General features: G+C 43.7%; 1 protein-coding gene across 1 annotated transcript; it reads right to left on the bottom strand.

Annotated features, from left to right (window-relative positions):
• Positions 1–446: 446 nt before the first annotated feature.
• Positions 447–16,788, bottom strand: SUCLG1 (succinate-CoA ligase GDP/ADP-forming subunit alpha). The gene is made up of 9 exons (XM_069014747.1): positions 16,681–16,788; positions 8,114–8,217; positions 7,154–7,270; positions 6,433–6,645; positions 6,287–6,344; positions 3,911–3,994; positions 3,154–3,305; positions 2,454–2,642; positions 447–1,500 (listed from the first exon to the last, which is right to left on the bottom strand). Exons 1-9 carry the CDS (start codon positions 16,730–16,732, stop codon positions 1,474–1,476), a joined length of 996 nt encoding a protein of 331 aa, XP_068870848.1. The 5' UTR covers positions 16,733–16,788; the 3' UTR covers positions 447–1,473.
• Between the last annotated feature and the right edge of the window lie 4,722 nt (positions 16,789–21,510).

Below are 21,510 nucleotides of genomic sequence, written 5' to 3'. Positions count from 1 at the left end.
TGCTATTTCTCTAAAGGGCACCCGTCAATCTTTTTGCTCCAGATTAAAACAAGCACCACCAGCAAACTGAGCAGATCTAGTAAAAAAAGCTCTTATCTGTTGTCACAGGCTTTATCAAATGATTCACTGCTCAATCCTGCTTCAGCTGTCCAGTGACAAGGTGTCAGGTTCATTTCAGTAAATCATTCCAAGGTGAACAATGCAGCACCTGGTCTCTGTGTCCCAAGGCCTGGAACACCTGGCTGATGCCAGACCATACATCAGGTGCATTAATACACCTTCAGTGTGCAGAGATGTGACCTGTCCCTTATGCACTTCATCAGGGCTTAGTTCTAGGAGCTGCAAATGTCAGTACTGACACACCTGCTTGCCTCAGGAAGAGAAATTCCAGAGGGATTTATTTGATGAGGACATTAAGAACAGTTTTAAATAAATAACGACACGAGTTTTCGTAACAGCACCTTTATGGAACACAAGGTTAGCTTTAAACAAGTGCCAGGTTACATGAACTTTCAGTCCTCTATATAAAGCAATTTGGGGTTTAGTCCATCCTGATAAAACTTGCAACATTTATAGGCACAATACTTGGGCTATATCCACAGTAAAAAAAAAGGGGGTTTCCATTACAGTGCTGGGAGTGGTTAACAAGGAAGTTATCTTATTATGTTCTTTTCCAGAGAATAATTCTCCTCCACTATGTCCCATTGTTACTTGGATTTCAGAACACAAGCAGTGCAACACTAGTTAAGATAAAGTGGAAATTAAGGTAATATAAGCTAAAGACCAAATCATCTTCATAGCTACAGACAATTTTGAATATATAGTTTGCATGTGAAATTATATTAATTTTTATTCAATAACAGTTCCATCTCTATACACAACAAACAGAATTCCTTGCCAGTAGAGGACTGCACTGTGCATGGCTCAACAGCCTTGAAGAGAAAGTCTGGACCACAGGCATATCCAGCTACGTGGATCAACACCAATCCCTTCAGATCCAGCAGCTTTGGTTTAATGGACGGAAGCTTTGGCCTGTTGTTCAAAGGTACTGGCCAGCAACGAACGAGCAGGACCGGACTTCTTAAAAATAAAGCAAAGTGTGGCATGTGCATAAAGTCAATGCCTTGATCCTTAAAAGCAGCTCTACAAGCAACTTTACCTGAAAAGGGGGCAGTGCTTAAGTTACAAAAGATTTTGTTTATGATGACCGAAGAAACGCCTCTGCTTCAGGAATTCAAAAGATGGGTCAGATTTAGTAGCAGATTTATTAATTTGCTGTGATTTACAACGGGGTGACAACGTCTGAAACAAGGAGACATCAAAACAGGTTTAGCCAGGAGGTTTATGGCTTCCGAGTCAAATTCATTGACCAACGTCAAGTCATTGGGGCAACTGAAGATTAGCAGACAAAAGGTAAGCGGAGGCCGGGTGCTGCACTGGTGTTTTGGAGACAGTATTCCAAAGTGTCTTCTCTCACAGCAATTTCCTTTTCTCAAACTCCTGCAAAGAGCACACAGATGTTACCAGCGGGGAAAACAGAAAATGTTTCTATTACTCTTCTATTTCAAATTACTTTGTATTTATCTTTGGAAATCTGATGTTAAGAATTAAAAATTGGTATTAAAAATTAAAATATAAAATGGGTGAAGTGTGCAAGCTAGGGGAAGGGAAAATAAGCATTCTCCCACCTCACATTAACAAGCCAGCTCTGGAAAGCCAGATTGCAGTCACTGCCAGACTGCAGTGCTGTCAGGGAACCATTTGCTCCCAGACACAACATAATGGGCTTGAAAAACACCAATTCTGCATCAGAACTGCAGTAGAATCCTTACAGTAAACAACTCAAGCCAAGGGAGCAACAAAATAAAGATTTTCATGTCAGTAAAGAAAAAGCACAATAGGAGAAGGGAAGAATCCCACAGCAACCTGTGGAGATGCTGTACTATACAGTCACCACAGGAAACAAAAAATACCTAACAGAGCTGAATTATGCATCTCCTCCAGCTACGAAGCAATCCCTTTTTTTGGATATGAATTAAGTAAAATGCAAATAATCCCATTCCACACCTCAGTTTTTCAGCTGTATATATTCAACCATAACTCTGAATTATATGCCAAGGCTCTCCTTCCTCAAATACCCTACTTAGAAATAATGTTCTCATATTTTAAATTAATTCAGGCTCTTCACATCCAGAAAACAATTTCAACAAGTTGCTACGCTTGAAAGCAGAATGTAATCTCTTCTCTATTTTGTTACATTTACTTTTCTATAAAACACTATTAATGCATGCACATATCTTTTATGTACTAATTTCAGCTTGTCCAGCCAAGAGAGTTCTTATGTTTAAGCAAGTTCAGAGCAAGAGAGTATCTGGGTAAGAGAAGTACTCCCAACTCATATTCCCTCAGAAGTGGCTTCTTGCTTTGGATGAGCCAATGCCTGAGGAACCAACCTTGTAGATGGTGCTGCCCAGCTGAGCAGGGGACATGCTGACCACAACCCCTGCACTCTGGAGGGCTGCAATCTTCTCCTTGGCTCCCCCCTTGCCCCCAGCAATGATGGCTCCAGCGTGGCCCATCCGCCGGCCCGGAGGAGCCGTCAGGCCGGCTATGAAGGACACCACTGGCTTGGCGTTGGGGCCCTGGGAAGAGAGAAATGTGTTATGTGGAGGAGGGTGAGAGGAAAAGCAGTTCCAGGTGGCAGATTGTTCATTTTGTATTTTTATTTAAATATCAACTCACCAGGCAAAGTTATTAAACAGCTTAGACAGCTCAAAGGAGTGTGGAATACTTCCTCTCCCAATAATCATCATAAACCAGAAGCAAACAGAAATTTTCTATCTCTCTACAGACCCATGCATACTACAAAAAAAAAAAAAGTCACTACAAATATTGTTACAGGAATGAAATTCTAAAGTTGACACTGCTCTCCAGTTCACAGAACCATAGAATATGGTTGGAAAGACCTCTAAGATCATTGTGTCCAACCTCGACAACACTCTTAATTTCAACTCTTTTTCTTTAAAAAAACCATGACTGTTTGGGGTTTTTGTGAATAGTGATTAGAGACTGAACTGAGCTTTCAGTCTTGATGCAGCAAAAGAAGCTGGCTAACTATGAAGGTGTCTGGAAGCAAAGTGTTTTAAGACTTACGGAATTATTTTCTTTCAAAAATGCTGCCGCATCTTCTTCAGCATTTCCTCCAATCTCTCCAATCAATATGATCCCCTCAGTATGAGGATCCTTCAGGAAGACATCGAGGCAGTCAATAAAATTAGTTCCATTGAAGGGATCACCTCCAATCCCTGAAAAAAAATTAAAAGCACAAATAAAGAGTTACTCAAGATAAAGATACTGCATTTACAATAGAAGTTTAAAAGTAAACTTCAGCATGAGGAATATTCCCAAAGGCTCATAAGACAGGAAGCTCTGAAGGCTCTACCCAAGTCACAGTGTGTCAAATTCCTGCTCCAAATACCTCGCCCACAATTTACAGAAAGCTTTGACATCTGAATGTTCACCTTTCAAACCATAAACAAAATGTTATGAACACAGCAGAACCAAGACCCCAGCTCTAGAATTGTGCTGTCAGGAAATTTAATTTGCTTAACACACCCAACTAAACACCTAAGAATGCCCTAATCCTTTATACTACTAAACTTATTGGGACAATCTGTTTCCAAATTGACATAGTATTTGCTGGCAGTTCTCTGTTCAAAGCTGGTTTTAAGGCTTTTATTAACCTTTTGTGGAAATTATAACAGAGAAGGGCTATACTCTTCACAGCACATAGGGATCCCACTTCTCAACACAACTGCCATTCAGCAAATTCTACACTTGCAAAAAGGAATTATTTTGGATTTATGCTTGTAAAGAAAAAGCACATTAGTCTGTTTCTGAGAGAACCTACCAATGCAAAAAGACTGTCCCAACCCAACTTGTGTTGTCTGATGAACAGCTTCGTATGTCAGCGTTCCAGATCTTGACACAATACCTTGAGGAAAGAAAAGAAGATAAACTTACCACTAACACAGCACATAACTAGAGGCAGCTGTTCTTATACTAATGAAAATCACCTCAATAAACAACATGAGATTCCAGGTTTTCCAGCTGTCCTCGCCAAAGCTCTCTGTAAGATTCTTTCTGTACTACTTCTTGGTTGTCACCTTTTGACACTTAACTGCCAATGGACTAAACCTGCCCAGGAACTCAGTATTTTTGTCATGCTAAAGCCTTACCAAGAAAGAAAACTGAAAAGCAAATAGGAGAACATACTTCTTATCTTGTATGTGAGTAGCTGATGCACTGAACTTGAAACAGATTTGCAGCTCAACAGTTAACCAAAGACTTCTGTATTAATCACATCCCCAGTATGGCCAGGCACATGAGAGATCTTCCAAAACAGAAAAATGCTGCACAAATGCAAGTTATCACTATTAAGGTATTTGTTGCTGCTCTACAGAACACATCTGGCATTTACATTACAATATCACAAGAGACCACAATCCCAGTTCTAAATTCAGGATGGAAGGTAGCACAGAGCTTAGAGCAGGGGCAAAATATTTGCATGGCTTTTTGCTCATTTTTTCAAGTCAAGACTTCTGTTAACACTACAAAAGGAAAAGTTTTGAGGAGAAACAGGCATTATCCTCCACCTACTTCAAGCCATCTAACAATGAATATAGTACATACATTGCATAAACACAGGAGAAAATACACCACCAGACTAACAACCTTAGTTTTATCAACTATTTATACTGCTGGCCAGCTCAGATGTGTTCTAGCACAAGTTTTCTTCTTGCTATGCTTGAAAAGGCCTTCCTGTTTACCATTAAGATCAGATTGCCTCAGAGAAGCTACAGATGAAAGTCCAAAGACTGTGGCTATTTTTATACCTTGCATCACAGTATATTCAGATGATTCTTGGACTCCTCACAGTAATAGAAGGCTGGAGAGCACATCACCAAAGGTCACAGTGTTAGATGAAACTGGAGGGTAGCAAAGCTACATTTTTATTCCTTGATCCTGGGATCACCATTGAAAACATTTCCAGCAACAGCAGAGCTACTGGATTCAAGATTTTAAATTTTCTTTTGCACTCGATGTGCCTTGCACTCAGATTCTAATAACTTGTGACTGCAACACATTTCTTGTATATATTTAGAAAATCAGAACAGAACTTTGATTCAGAAGGGAGCTCAGGGCAACACTGGTTGATGTTACCTTTTACAGGCATAGAGTAATGTCTCAGTGGTTTTTATAAAGGGCATAATTGCAGCCATGGGATTTTTCAATTCCAGGTTTACAGGTACTTGTGAAAGCTGGAGGCTGAACATGAGTGTTAACACATCTTCCAGCATTCCCGAGGTGCAGTCTGTTCTCAAGTCAGAAGTGGTTACATAGCAGAGATGGCTCCTCATGCTAGAAAATCTGCACTGAGTCCCTGTAGTTCAACAGCATTGAACAGCCTTTCCCACAATAAACACACTTTCCATCCAAAAAAATGGTAACGTTGCAAAGGGTACTACTGTGCTCAAGTGAAACTGGTTGCCTTGCAGACAGGCAACAGCAGCATGTGCTGTCTGCAACAGTATTTCTGAAGCTCTACTTAAGTACAAATGCATATTTTGGAAGAATTTTCTCTACAGCTCCTGAACTGCATTATTTCTATAGTTTACAACAAGGAGCTGACAGAAGTCAGGACAAGAGACTCGCATGTAACAGGGTGTGTAACTCTTTACACACAGGGGGTGTGACTGACATTGATTATGAACAAGTCACTGTCTTCCTGCCCTTAACCACACTGCCTGAGAAATGGGCATATTTGTCACTTCCACTTGGGATAGTTTCATAGTTGTCTAAATTACCATGTTATAAACTTGCCTGTAGTCTCTCCTCTCTGCTGTAATGCTGAGATCACTGTAAGTGTAGGATCCCAGTCCTAAGCAGCCAAGCAGTTGGAAGGAATAGTGTTGGAGAGCTTAGTGCTCTCAAATCCCAAGAAAAATGGAGTTTTCCTCCCAACTCTCCTTTAAAGATACCACGTCAATGAAACTCCCAACTCCTTTGCCTCTACCACCAGTACCCTGTGCCCACTATGGAAGATGTCCTGATTTTGGCCTTCAGGATTGATAATGCCAAAATTCACATATAAACTGAGGACAGACAAGCTGTCCCACAGTGCTATCAACTCTGTTCAGGGCAGGATGTGCCTTGCCTCATGAGGAAGAACACTAGAGAACCAAAATTGTGTTTTAGATGACGCATAAATATGCAAAAAACTCACCAATTCTTCCCTTCTTGTGAATGTGACCAGGCATGATACCAATTTTACATTCTCCAGGCTAAGGAAAGAGTGGAAGAAGTCAGATGGAACATTCGAACCACCACTAGGAACAGTTCAGCCTTGGACCAAAGCCAAAAGTCACTTACATTGATGACTCCGGGGCAGTTGGGGCCCACCAGCCGGGTCTTGCTCTGCCGCAGCAGCCTGTGTTTGACCCGCACCATGTCCTGCTGGGGGATACCCTCAGTGATGCACACCACCAGGGGCATCTCTGCATCGATGGCCTCGTTGATAGCAGCAGCAGCAAAGGGGGGAGGGACGTAGATGACAGTGGCTGAAGCACCCGTTTGTTCTTTGGCCTGCAACGGACACAACAAAAAACGCATCGTGTGTTTAGTGGGGCTGAAGAGAATGTTTGACAACAAGCCATTTAAAATACATCCACTCTCAGGCATGAACGAAGGATATAGATTAATTTACTACTACCTAAGGAAGTCTTCAATTCCCTGAAGATGGGACACAACCAGGGAACTGAGAACTGACCACTGTCTGAAAAGGCTCTGCCCCATGATCACCATCATAAATACTCTTACATAACAGTTTGCTAAAATTCATCATGCACACCAGAATCAATCAGAAACCAGCTGCATTCATAAAGCAAGTGTACCCAAATTCTGTGACCTTCACAGTGGAAGCCAAACTTGTGCCTGACCATCGTGAATGCTCCCTCTTTTACAAGGCTTCTATTTCACTCTTTGCCCAATGACATACACAGCTCAAATATTTGTCTCTCCAGTGTGAGCAATGAAATAAGGAGCCCTTCAGCAGCTTTAAACTCTGTGCCCTCCAGTCACTGCTGCAAATTACCTCCTTCACAGAATTAAACACAGGCAGACCTAGATGAGTTTTTCCCCCTTTCCCTGGAGAAATTCCTCCAACTAGATTGGTGCCATAGTCCAATGCCTGCTGGCTGTGGAAGGTGCCCTAGGAGAGAGAAAATACGTAAGTTAGAAAGCATGTAATAGCAAATAAAATTAACCAAAAAGTTTGATGTTATCTACAACTCTGAAGGCAATTTATGTCACTTAAATTAACAATAAGAAGTTTTCACTACACATATATAATCAGATATTTTGAAGAGTGCATCCACATGTTTTAAATGCATTTGGAATATGCTAATATGCTCTGTTGTTTTGTTTTTTTTTTTAATCAGAGCACTGTGGTTGCATGCGAAAGGATATTTTGTTGTGTGCTGCTCATACACCTGCAGACACAGCAGACACAGTTTCTTTTCCACATCAAGTCTGGCAGATGACAAACACTACAGTGAAACAGAAGAAATTAGCATGCTCATCCATGACTAGCTGGTAGTTTTACAAAAGCAGCCTGCTCTGCCTGCAAACATGTAAAAGTGAATCTGAGAAAATCATTAAATATCCTGAAATAAAAACAGAAATTTAATTCACAGACATTGATATTGAAATGCATTTGTGAAAGAAGCACTTCTAAAATGGTCAAGTTTTTGCAGTTTTTTTGCAAATAGCCTTTCACAAAGAAACCCTTTCAGCTGTATACAAGATGAAAAACAAAAATGAAAAGCACAATAACAGAGATGACTCAAAACCAACTTTCAAGCTTGTGCACAAGTATTTGGGCCAAAGAATGTAAACTACACTGCTGAAGGGACCTTCCTGATGGTGAAAGAAGTCCAGCTTCCTATCAACACAGACAAAGGCAGTATATAATCCATTTTATGTATTATTATGTTTTTGGGCAGTTAGCTTTCTGAACTGAAAGGGTGATAGAAGAAATTATTTACAAACATACCTGTTTGCCTGTAAAACCCTGACAGATAACCTTTGTGTTTTTGTTAACATACAGGTTTTTCCTGGATGCTGTGTAGGAGCAGTGTCGGACTCCATTCTGTTGAACTGGAGAGAGAAGAGAAGAGAGCACAAACCATTAATCCCCTCCTTTGGTAGACCTGAATCAAAAATGTCCTACCAAGTAAGTGCATATCAATCAGTGCTTATATCAAGCAATCATGAGCAGCTCATGTTTTCAAAAGCAGCCCTGAAGCCTCATTCAGTGCCTGTCATTCTAAGACATTAAACACCTGTAGCTCACCCTATTACAGTGATTACTCAGTTTACTAGAAATTAGGGGAGGTTTCTCATATTGAGTACTTGATACCAGGATTCCTCCTGACAAAGACAGAAACAACTTCTTAAGCACTACTTTCATTTGCAAACGAACACGTTTTTATCTTCTCAGAAATTCTGCAAAGTGACAAAGCAGAACTAAAATCCCAATATCCAGAGGCTGTTACAACACTGGTACTATGTCATACCTCCTGTGAACAGAGCACAGTCCAGACCAGACAACGAGAGATACTGAGGAGCTTGAGGGTCCCTCAGCCCAAGAAAAACCTAATGTCAAGTAAGACAGACAGCAAGAGATCTTTTTCCAAAAGATTCCTAGCTATGGCATCGCTGCTGGACACATATTTGGGCTCATGAGGAAACCCAGCTCTCCAGATACTCCACTAGAGTGATTTTCAATTTAGTTCTCACAACTCGGGTGCTGGAAAGGAGAAAACAACACAACACAATTGTAGAAAAAGAGCACAGTGAGTACTGGCAACAAAAAGCCAAGGAGAATGACTGCATCTGTGCTGAAAGGAAAGGAATGCTGACAGCAAATGCACAGAATGTTACCACAGAAGAAAGCTTGAGAGGAGGAAGAGGGAGAAGGCTTCTGGTATAAATAGGGTGCACACCTACATTTATTGCCATACGTTTTTTTAAACACCAGAATTTTGAGGGGATCAGAACCGATTTACTCCCTGCACGTGTTTGACATAAAAACCTTAATTTATACATGGAGTGACCCTGGGAAGGCACAACCCTAATACAGAATCCCCAACATATACACCAATATGTTACTACACACCCCTTTAGCTCTTTTAGAACTTTAGCAGCTAAGACTTAAGGAGGGAAACAGTGAAGCTGAAATCAAAATAAAAGATCCTGAATCATGGTCCCCAGACTGTCCCATATACATACTTGGGCATGTCTGAACAAGAGAAGAATAATTTTATCTTTTTCTCTTTTTAGGAAGAAGTTAAAGCTTTTAAGGAGAAAGAAGGAAAGAAATATTTTTAGTATAATGCACGGAATTTAAGATGCATTATTAAATTCTTATAATAACACAATTGCTTAGGTTTAGTAAGAGAGTGCAAAAAATCCATGTACATACAGATCCACGTACTACACATTTCCATCACAGGGCTACACGGTTCTCTTTTGCCAACTAAAGTTTAGTGATACACTGCTTTTATGCTTCAGTTGTACTCAAAGGAGTGAACAGAAAAACCAAACCATGCCAGAAGCAGCCTACACACATCAGTGCTATTGCTAAATCTAAAGTCCTTACTCTGTTCTTAGAAAGTGCTGGCAAACCCAGGATTTAACTCCAGCCACCTTCTGCTGCTCTCTAAGGAGCTGCAGCAAATCCTCAGCTTCACACGGACACAAAGTAAAACTCCGTAGAGAAAGGTACAGACTAGGATGAAGAGAACTTGTAAGGAAAGCAGCCAAAGTGCACTTTGGCTCAGTGACCTGCAGGGTTTTAACCTAAACCACAACAAATACTGTTGCAGAACTCATCACACCAGGAAATACAAACCAATAACAGAGAAAATCCATGTGAAATCCTTAGAAAAAGCCATACAAAAGCCAATTGTATCCTGGGCTGCATCCAAAGCAGGGTGGGCAGGTTGAGGAAGGGGATTCTGCCCCTCTGCCCTGCTGAGGTGAGATCCCACCTGCAGAGCTGTGTCCAGCTCTGGGTCCCAGCACAGGAAGGACCTGGAGCTGCTGGAGTGAGTCCAGAGGAGGACACAAAGTTGATGAGAAGGATGGAATACCTCTGCTCTGAGGAAAGGCTGAGAGAATTGGCATTGTTCAGCCTAGAAAAGAGAAGGCTTTGGGGTGATCTAATTCCCTTCAGTACCTGAAGGGAACTTACAGGAAAGATGGGGCAAAACTATTGACAAGGGCATGTAGTGACAGGACAAGGGGGAATGGCTTCAAAGTGAAAGAGAGCACATTTGAATTAGATATTAGAAAAAAACCTTTACTGTGAGGGTGATGAGGCCCTGGCACAGGCTGCCCAGAGAAGCTGTGGATGCCCCATCCCTCGAAGTGTTCAAGCCCAGGCTGGACAGGGCTTGGAGCAACCTGGTCTAGTGGAAGGTGTCTCTGCCCATGCCAGACTAGGTGGGTGGAATGAGATGATCTTTAAGGTCACCTTCCAACCCAACCCAAATCATTTTATGAAAATATGTCTGAGATTTAATGAACAGGGCTACCAGGCTGGCTGTGGGAGGAGAATGATGAGCCACAGCTACAGAACACAGCACAGGATGTTCTTTCTGTTCCTCTTGGCTGAGGACTTGGCCTTCCTAGGCAGGGCTGCAAGGCCCTGCACCTGCATCAACTGCAAGGCACATCTGGTGAAGAGCAGCCTGCTTCCAGCAAAGGAGAGGCAAAACAAGTACAGAACAGCTGGAATGGTGGTTAGGAGAGCAGGGAACCGATATACCTGAGCCCAGCCACTCAAGCAATCCCTCATGGTCAGGGGATGTGCCTGGGTGAAACCCAACCCTGAGCACAGCAGAGTATGATCCCCCTTGGGAAGGAGTTGTTACAGTCCTTACCACCAGCAATGCCTTGGGGAGAACACTCCAGGCTTCCAGGAGTATGGGAATGACTATCTGAAAATGGGCCTGCAAAGGGAAAGAACAAACAGGCAACACTAAACTGATTCAGATCTAAGTTTTTACAGAGTTTGTGCCAAACCACTGACAAATCCACCTGCAAAGTAAGAGAGAGATGCTTGCTAGCCACGTATCTGTCACTCTGCAATTTTAGCACTTTGAAAAAAAATTTTTAAAAAAATCACAGAATGGGTCAAGTTGGAAGGGATCACAGTGGTCATCTGATCCAACCTCCCTACTCAAGCAGGGTCATCCTCCAGCACATTGCACAGGACTGTGTCCAGATGGTTCCTGAATCTCCAGTGAGGGAGACTCCACAGTCTCTTTGTTGTTAACAAAGTGACAAATAGTCACATTTCTCTACACCTTGCAGCAATTCTCCACTCCCAGTTCAACTGTTCCTTCCAGATCTACTTTCAGATATTTGTAACATTGCACAAAAGTGTTTTTGAAAGCTTGTCAATTCTCCATTTTCAGGAGACTGTATAAATATAGTTTTCAAGGATAAAAAGCTTTTGAGCATTTTCTAAATTATCAAAAAAAAAAAAATTTAGGCACTGATATCTAAAAGGCAGCTTAGAATTTAAGCTTTGTATGGATTTACCCTTGAAAACCATATGTGCTGCTTACATTATTGTATGGCCCTACTTCAGGGAAAATACAGCTGGTTCAAAAAGCCTGGCTATAGATTTGAGCCATTTGCTGTCTCAAGAGACAGGCAGCTTAGCATGGGCAAATGTCTGGAGAGCAATACATTTTTGAAGTGATTTATGGGAAAAAAAAATCCTAAAAATCACCTTTCAGTCTCTGGGCTGGATGAGTCTGAGTTTCAGGGGTTTTTAAAGTGGCTCAATCCAGTTCTGTACTTCTGTTCCTGGCCCCACCTGCTGCAGGAAGGTTTGCCCCAGTTACCAGCAGGGGCATGGGTCAGGATGAGGTTCTGCTCCACGTGGCGCAAACAGCAAGTCCTGGGTGCAAGCAGCTGGCAATTTAGTTAGGACAGATACAAGATGAGAAGGAAACAGGTGGAAAGTGGAAATGGCATGCCCAAGTTCACAGCAGGTATGAGTCAGAAATAGAAGCAAAGTCTCAGCTTCCACCCAGGACATGCTTTACAACTTCCAAACCCGTTCAGATAATTGATTTTACTAGAACAAATTTGGGTGCTTGGGTGTAAATGCATGCTGCTTCATGAAGACTGGAGGAAAAAAAAATTTAAAGAAAAATTTGCTCTTCAGCTGTGAACCAGCAAAAGCCAAACCCACTGGTGATGCTATTTTAATGCTCACATCTAAATTACAGGCCAAGTTACAAAGGTGAAGGCTCCAGATGAAGTCCTAGAGCATAAGGACAAGTCTTATCAAATCCAACTCTTCCCAAAAGCATAGGGGAAGAGTCAAGTCGGAGTTCTAAGGTAACATTACCATGTCCAACAGAGGCCTGTAATAGACCTTTAGGAAAGTGTATTAAAAATAAAATAAGAGACTGGACAGTCTTTCCCAGGCAGACCATTCATTTCTGCCCCACCCCTGCTCAGTTTTGGCTTAAAAATAAAGTTATACAAATAACAGGATGTATTTGTTTTGGTTTTCCAGCACTTTAACTGCTGTATAGCTGAAAAGTGACATGTAATGGGGCAAGAGCCTACTTTGGTCCATCGTTCAGGACAACCAAGCTGTTATGAAAAGTGCTCAAGTACCCAATCCCTGTTGTTTCAGGGGAGATTTGAAAAGCAAGATCTAAATTTAGCAATGGGGTAAAAGCTTGTATATGGAACACCAGCTGTTTCACAGTCAAGAAACCTTATTAGAAACTAAGGGACAGAGTTACTCCAACACCACACTGCTGCTGGTTACTCTGGCATTTCCAGGCAACAAGGCCCCAGCCAAGAGTAGAGCTCACTCCAGTACAAATAACTGGAAAATCCACCACATTTACCTCTTAGGAACAAAACTCACAATCTGTAGGCTCAAGCAGGACTTACAGCTCACCTGTGTATTACAGTTAACAAGCCTTTCTAAAAAAGTACTCTGTTATTTATCATGGAGTCCAAACAGGAATTTACATGTTAAAAAGAAAACTGATCCATTTACAAGGTATGTTAAAGCACATATGGAATTTAAATACTGTTTACACTGAGCTTTCAGGCACTCCTTGAGCAGCAACACCTCACTGGCACAAATCTCATTTAAAACAATGCAACTCAAAGCTACATTTCATAGAATCATAGAATGGTTTGGGTTGGAAGGGACCTTTAAAGGTCATCTAGACCAAGCCCTTCCTTATTTGGGTTGTGCAAACCAGGTGACAGCACAGACACTAAAGGCTGAATCTCTTCTTCATCCCAACTATAACAAAGCTCAAAAACTTGTTATTTTCAGGACCTATTGTAAGATTTCCTATGGACACAAATCCAGTCAAAGTGTCTCCTTCTTACCCATATTTACCCCAAACCAAAATAAAGGACATTTGGAAGCTGAGGCAGCATCTGAGGCTGCTCATAAAACAAGCCCAGTATAAAAGCAAGGTGAAACAACAGATTCCTCTCCACAAGGACCTGAGCTGACACCTACATTGCCAGAAGACTGAAATTCTTCCTCTATTGCTCCTTGAAATAGCCACAGAACTTGGAGATGAAGGAAGATCCTCCTTTTATTTTATATAACCTATGTAAGGAAAGAAGAAAGCCTTAGAAATCATAGGAGCTCCAACATAAGTGGGGAAAACAGAGGCCACTGCAGGGGAAACTCAGGGAAGGACCAAGGTACGAGGAGTGCTATTTAAAATGCTGTGCCTTTCTTTCCACACATACATCCCAACCCTGCCCCCATTTGTCTTCCATCAGTTATGGACCTTCAGCTTGCTCCTGAGAATTCCTTTCAGTATTTTCTACATGTTTAATTTACATTTTTATGACCATCTCCTTTCTCCTTCCTCTGCCAACAAATGCAAGGCCTGAGGAGGACACAACAGGAACAGTTCTGGGGAGCTCCTGATAGCGCAGAGGAGCATAAACCCACCCCCAGAATTCCCCCCTGAAGTTATCAGTTACATTAGCAGAAGATGCTCCTTATTGACAAAGAGGTCTTCATGCTGTTGAGGGATTGCTCAAAACACCTTACTCATTTGTTTAAGAGGATTATGCACTCCAAGGATTCCTGTTTAGCAGCCCCCAGGCTCTCTTCTCTCACCCTTCCCTTGCCAAATTCCCAACCTGTGACCATGAAATAGGGGTTAAGGAATCAAGTACATGAATCAGGCTGCAAAGGGCAGATGCAGTGCCTACACTACATCCATCCCATTAAAACAAATCTAGGAGTAATAGGAAATGACATTCAGGAAATTTTCAGTCCTTTCAACACATCTTTTTTGCCTAATCAAAAAGTGTCTCCTCAGCATAAATCATCTCTTTCTTGTAAGCAAACAAGCTGCTTTCCCCTAGGTATCCTCCACCAAGAATGTGAGCAGGTAAAGGTTTGTGAACTTCCCTCCCTCCACACTGTTGACATAAAAACAATTAAGGAATTCTTCAGTTTGGATTGTTATTTCTGCAGCAATCCTTTGCCAGGGTTACTCACATAATTACTGTAATCTTTTAATCTAAGAGCTCTCCAAAGCCTTCTAACACACCCAGGACATGGAATCCCTAATCCTGACTCTCCAATCAGTTTAGACACCTACAAAAACTCTTCAAGGCGAGGTATGGACAAGCACAGGTCTCTCCTGACTCTGTCCACACACCAGCAGTGCTCTGAGCTGACCTCTGAGCAGCACTTACTATTCATTGACATATTTCATACTCCATTTCCACAGCTTCCTGATCTCAACCTTAGGGACACACACCCTGCATGTCTCCTTCAGCAATGCACCAACAAAAACAGAGTTTGCATCTCTTTCGCAACAGAACACACTGAAAACTCATGATTTCAAATCACTAAGAGAAGCAGATGTTAATTGGTAGTGAAAATGTATGTACAAAGTCCAAATTGAAGGTTTCAGCAGTCAAGAGTATCAAACCAAAGACTTCCAGTAAAGGACTAATTCATCTTGCAGGAGTTTCTGTAAAAGATTTCATGAACAGCTGTAAAAAGACACATCTTGAGCCACTTAGATTTTTTCCTCCCCTCTACCACTCAAAATTTTAAGAACTATACCCTAAATCTCTTGCTGCTATTTGTAAAGAGAACAATGCAGAGTTTTAACACTTAAAACTGCACCCAAGAGTAGCTTTGCTGGGAGTATAAATTAAACTAAATTGGAAGGTGCTACGTTCCCATCTGTTCCCCTCCATCAGAACCAATTCTCATTTGGCCCAGGGGAGCCAATTCAAAAAGCTGAAGTGGCAGAAATTAACAGCATAAATAGTTTTCTGGTCCTGCTCATGGAGAACAAGAGGCAGGAACAGATACCCACCTGGACAGCAGGTGTGCCACAGGAACTACTCAGATCAGCCTATGGCTGTGAGATCACATTACCAGACCTGCAAGTCACCATCCCACTGAGACAAAAACACTTCGTGTGCAAGGAAATGAGGTAGGTTTAAGTCTGTTCATTCATTTTCAGCTGCAAGAACCAAATTCATGCACGAACTCCTCTGTTTAGATTCCAAGAAACTGCTCTTGTGCCTGGCATAGCCACACTGATCTCACACAACCACAGAACCGTTTGGGTTGGAAAGGACATTACAGACCTTCCTGTTCCAACCCCCTGCCATGGGCAGGGACACTTTCTGCCAGACCAGGTTGCTCCAAGCCTGGAACATCAACCTGGCCTTAAGCACTTCCAGAGACTGGGCAGCCACAGCTTCTCTGGGAAACCTGTTCCAGTTTCTTCACGGTAAAGAATTTCTTCTTAATATCCAATCTAAACTTACACTCTTTCACTTCGAAGCCACTACCCTTCTACTATCTACAAGTCTCCTCTTCAAGAGGATGCAGCACTAACTGCACCAAAAAAAAGCGCACTGGAACGGAAAAAAAAAAAAAAAAGGGGGGGGAGGAGAGGGAAAGCACTTTATTTTTTATTGTGATGTTCAGAACAACACATATTAAATGCTTCGAGCTGAAGTACTAGTCTCGAACCGCTTGTGTTGTCCTCAAAGGGAGGCCTGTAACCTTATTCTTGGTAACAAAAAGAACTTTACCACGCAGTGCTGAAACCACAGGATAATTCAGGGGCCTCCAGAGGCCTCCAGCCCTCGCAGTGACCAGCCCCAACTCTAGGGGCCCATTCCGGCCCTTGCCCTTTGGAGTCTTTCCGGGGCTACAGCGCCGCGAACAACCTTTCCGTGTCCCCACACCTGCGGCCGCCCACCCTCCACGGGAGAACTTCCCATTCCGTTTACAAACACCTCCCTCGGAGCCAGGCGTGCCCCTGCCCCGAGCGGGGCGATCCCGCCCGCTCCGAACGCCCAGCGAGGGCCCGGAGCAGCGCCGGGAGCAGCGCGGGGACCCCCGGGCACACCCCGCGTCCCGCCCCGGTGCCCGCGGGCCGAGCGCGCCCGGCCCCGCTCCGCCGTGACCTTGCCCGGCCCCTGCCCCGCCCGGCCCGGCCGGGCCCCGGCGCTGCCCGCGGCCCCCGCGGCGGGGCCGGGAGGGCTCATCCCGGTACTCACGGCGGAGGAAGCGGCCGAGCAGGCGGGCGGCGGCGGGGCTGCAGCGAGACATCGTCCCGTCCGCAATGACGGCGGCGGCGGCCCCGAGCTCGGCCCGCCCCAGCGGCGGAAGCGGCTCCGCGGGGCCTTCTGGGTGTTGTAGGCACGGGAGCCATGAGGGTGGGGAAGAGCTCCCAGATCACCGAGTCCGAGGCACCGCCACGGACGCGTCCAGTCCGTCCTCAGACATCTCCAGGGACGGTGACTGCGAGGAGCTGTTGACTCCCTCAAAGGCAGGGAGACCCTGCAGAGAGACCTCCACAAATGAGAGGGCTGGGCAATCACCAACCATGTGAAGTTCAACAGGGGAAAGTGCCGGATTCTGCACCTGGCATGGGGCAACCCTGGGTGTACAGAGAGACTGGGGAATGAGAGGCTGGAGAGCAGGGCCATGGAAAGAGACCTGGGGGTCCTGGCCGATGGAAAGTTGGATCTGAGTCAGCAGCGCCCTGGCAGCCAGGAGGGACATCCCTGTCCTGGGGAACATCAGGAATTGCCAGCCGGGCAAGGGAGGGATTGTCCTGCTCTGCTCTGGGCTGGGGCGGCCTCACCTCGAGTGCTGGGGGAGCTTTGGGCACCACAATATAAGAAAGACATTAAACTATTAGAGAATGCCCAAAGGAGGGCAACAAAGATGGTTGCTCAACAAAGGGGACTTAGAATTTTAAGAGTTAACTACTGACCACAGTATTGCTAGCATTGCTAAATTTTGCAGCTGCTTGCTGGACAATGTGTATAGCTTGCTCAACACTCATTGCGCTTGCCAGGCAAAAGGGAAGGATGTAAGGGAGTATAAGGGAGGATGCAGGACCATTGATAAGGGGAAGAAACCGTGACCAAAAATCCTGTTTTCGGACCCTGAAACCAGCCTAGGCCAGCTTTGAGGTTTGGACTTGGGCCAGGAACACAAGGAGTCTGCGCAAGAAGGTGAGGTAAAAAGTCCAACCCGAGGAAGACTATTTACTTCATCTGAGAAAGACCTTTACTTCATCCCTGGGGCCCCGGCCCGCGACCACCAGGCAGCACTGCACAAGCACACCAATATGTTAATGACTTTAGAGCTAATTGTCATATAAAGCGGGGACAGGCAATGGATATGTATAAGTGTGTTGTGTAATCTGATGTATATGTAGTTTATAACTGGATAAATGCTAAGCCAAGCACCACTGAAGGCGCGCATGCCTTTGGAGGAAACATCCCCCATGCGCCTCAGCTGATTAAAACATACCTACTTTGCAACTTTTGAGTTTTCCACACATCAAAGGGCCTTGAGGAGAAGCCGTGTGAGGAGCAGCTGAGGGCACTTGGTCTGTTCAACCAGGAGGAGACTGAGGGGAGACCTCACTGCAGTTACAACTTCCCCTGAGGCAGACATTGATCCCTTCTCTGTGATGACAGTGACAGGACCCAAGGGAATGGCCTGAAGTTGTCAGGGAAGGTTTAGGTTGGATATTAGAAGAAGGTTCTTCCCCAGAGGGTGGTTGGGCTCTGGAGCAGGGTCCCCAGGGCAGTGGTCACAGCACCAGCCTGACAGAGCTGAAGGAGTGTTTGGACAATGCTCTCAGGCACAGGGTGTGACTCTGGGGGATGGTGCTGTGCAGGGCCAGGAGCTGGACTCAATGGCCCTTGTGGGTCTCTTCCAATTCAGCTTATTCTGTGGTTCTGTGACTCCATCACCTCACAGAATCACAGGATGGGTCAGGTTGGGAGGGACCACAGTGGATTATCTGGTTCAACCTGTGCCATCAACTGCCTCCAGAAACATGTCCTGTAAATATAACCAGTACAAATATTTGTGTGTTTATGGGCATTGGTGAGGGAGGGAGGACTGTGGAAGTGGGTCGAGAAGAGACAAAATATTGCTTCAGAACAAAACATGCAAAGTCATACTCTGATTTCTTCCTGATTAATTAATTGTGTCCCTAAAACTGAGGCTGTAATAAATGAAGCATCCAAATGTTCAGCTTCTTATGGGGTATATATGATCCCCTTAGGAGGACACACACACATTGATTTTATAAGGAACCCCTTCACTACTGGAAGATTTTTACCTGGATCCATTTCCAAATCAATTTTTCCTTGAGGCTTTTACTAAGACTCTTGTGGGGATGACAGAATTTGAGTTAGATGCCAATGCATTGTCATTCTGTATATGGAAACATTTCACTTTTTTAGTGTTTTTAATAGGATCATGTAAGATGAGGGTTGGGTTTTTTTTAAACACCATTAGCAGAAACATCTCTTCAGTCCTTTGCAGTCAAAAACCTTATTGTGTATAGAGTCTTTTGACTCTGTAACTAACATTGATGCAAAGCATCATCACTAACTGTTGAAGTTTCAGGGTATGGAAACAAGCTGACAATATCTAATTGGCCAGACATACATGGAATTGAGGAAAAATACACCTATTTTCAATTGTTTTAACACAGTGGTTGGGTTCCTGTCAGAGAACACTCTCTCCCACCAACATTAATTTTGCTGATTGAATCAACTGCCTAGAAAGAAACCATTCAACCCAGGGAGAAACAATGCAGCAATTAGCAACACTCAGGTAGCAGTGACAGGGGCTGCCTTACAAAGCTCAGGTCAGACCCAGTTTTAGTGGGGTAGCCAAAGGATTAAGAAAGATTTGGGGATTTAATCTAAGAACAATAATGTTCAACCATTTTAGCAAGCCCAAAGGTGGGGTCAGTCCCTAATGCATTTTTATAAGGTTCATTTTAAGAGAAACACAAATCATTGTGGTGAGATTCCCACCAGCTAGAAATCCTTCGGGATAATCTTGTTGCCTGGAAAAACTGAATTCCCCATCCCTGGAAGTGTTCGAGACCAGACTTGATGGGGCTCTGAGTAGCCTGGTCTAGTGGGAGGTGTCCCTGTCTGTGGCAGGGGTGTGGATACAAAAATGCTGCTAGCAAGGATTTTCTTGCTATTTTCTAAGTCCGTGAGAGACTTTTCTCTCTCACAGAAGAGGTGGCAGGGAATGTAAACAACCAAGCAACCTGCAACCTTGGAAAGTCTTGTTTGTGGCATAGTAGAAAAATATTTTGACAATGGATGTTTTAGGATTTTAGCCAATCATCCCAAGGGGTGGCTGATCCTTTGTCCAATTAGACTATGAAGAAAAAAGTCTATAAAAGAGTTTGTAAAATAATTAAATCAATCAATCTTGCTGCACAATGCCTGCCTGCTGGGTCTTTCCTCCTCCTCTCTATGGCTGCAGGACACAGTGATATACCCTAGGAACCAGGCCTGCAGTAATATAGGGGGCTGGAACTTGATGGTTTTTAATGTCCCTTCCAACCCCAACCATTCTGTGATTCTATGGCAGGATTCACACAATCCATACAATAAACTCAGACATGTTAAAAAACTTGGGGTTGTGTTCAGCCTGGCAGCTGTACAAACTGCACAGTTGGTACAGCCACAAAATGGACTTTGTGGGCAGGTATTTAATAGCATAAAATATACCCCAGACTTCCCATTCAGAACCTGAAACAGGTTTGTCTCCTGGTGCTGGCCAGAGCTAAAAGACATCCCTGTGGCAAATGCAGGTTCCAATAGGGAGGGTTTAGCAGGAAGGCCATCCTTGGAGGGAAAGCCTGTATTTAGGAAATTGCTAAACCAGGGATGAGTTCTTGAGCTGGTTTAGCCCTTAGTCACCTCAGTGATGACTCTGGACCTATGTTTCTGGCATCAGCTGATGTTTGATCGTTGTCTCCCAATCTTACCCTCAATAAAACAACCCAGCAGCTTGAAATCCTTATGAGTCTTGTTAGTTGTAGTGGCATCATCACCTCCTATTACTGGAACTTAAGGAATTGTAAACAAATTGGTCACTCCCCATCACCTGCCTGGAATCAAAGCAGGGACCCAAGCGTGAAGCTAAACCCTGGCCTCACCTCTATCCAGCTGACCCTTCTAAAAACAGACTAGTTTGTGGGTTTCTGTACTTTAATTTATAGGTTGTAAGTAAAAATAATCCCTGCATCTCAGCCCTGGGGAAAGTCACCAGGAGGATCTGGACTACTGCTCTCCTTTCCTTTGTAAAGAGCACAGAAAAAATCAGAGCTGAGGGTTCCCTCTGGAGGGATTAGCCACACTTGTGCTTTAACCTGCTTTATTTTTAACCTACAGCCTGTGGTTTTCCAGTAACAGAGCTATGGCTGATAGCATCTGCTAAGGAATTAGTTAGAAGTGGACTTGCTGGGAGTTTGTAACTCCAGAGAGCAGATAAGAACCACTGGAGAGTTATGGCAGGGAGGGTGTAGGTGGAGCAAGAAAAGGAGCATCCAGCTTGCTCTTTTTCTCTGCAATCCCCATTCTGCTTTCAGCAAAGAAGTTCTGTATTTTGCTTCTGAAAAATCCTGCAAACTTCCTTCCTGAAAAATCCTGTGGCATTGCTATTAGTATAGTTATTTTAGGGGTTTTTTTCAGTATTAATAATGCCAAACGAAAATAAAGAAGCACAGGAACACTACCCCTTGTCCCCTAAGCTGTGCTGTGGTTTGGTATTTCTAAAGAGGCTGACATTTCTGCGGTGCTTCACAAACAGGGGATCAGATTTCAGCTTGGCACCAACTGTGGTCACAGCATCAACATCGGAAGCCGTTTAGCTGGAAGTCCCAAGGATGGACACTGAAATGGTACCCGCAGGCTGCCAGTCCCAAAATGATCCTTTCAGGTCCCTCATGGCTTGGATTTCTCCTGGAAGATGCTGCTGAAGACCTGTGGTCATCTTCACCTAAACAGTGTGGGCTTTTCCTTTGCTGTGGGATTTGAAGCAAGTCT

The sequence above is a fragment of the Aphelocoma coerulescens genome, chromosome 4 (genome assembly GCF_041296385.1).
Source record: "Aphelocoma coerulescens isolate FSJ_1873_10779 chromosome 4, UR_Acoe_1.0, whole genome shotgun sequence".
NCBI classification, from domain to species: Eukaryota; Metazoa; Chordata; class Aves; order Passeriformes; family Corvidae; genus Aphelocoma; species Aphelocoma coerulescens.
This window is presented reverse-complemented; position numbering and strand designations above follow the sequence as displayed.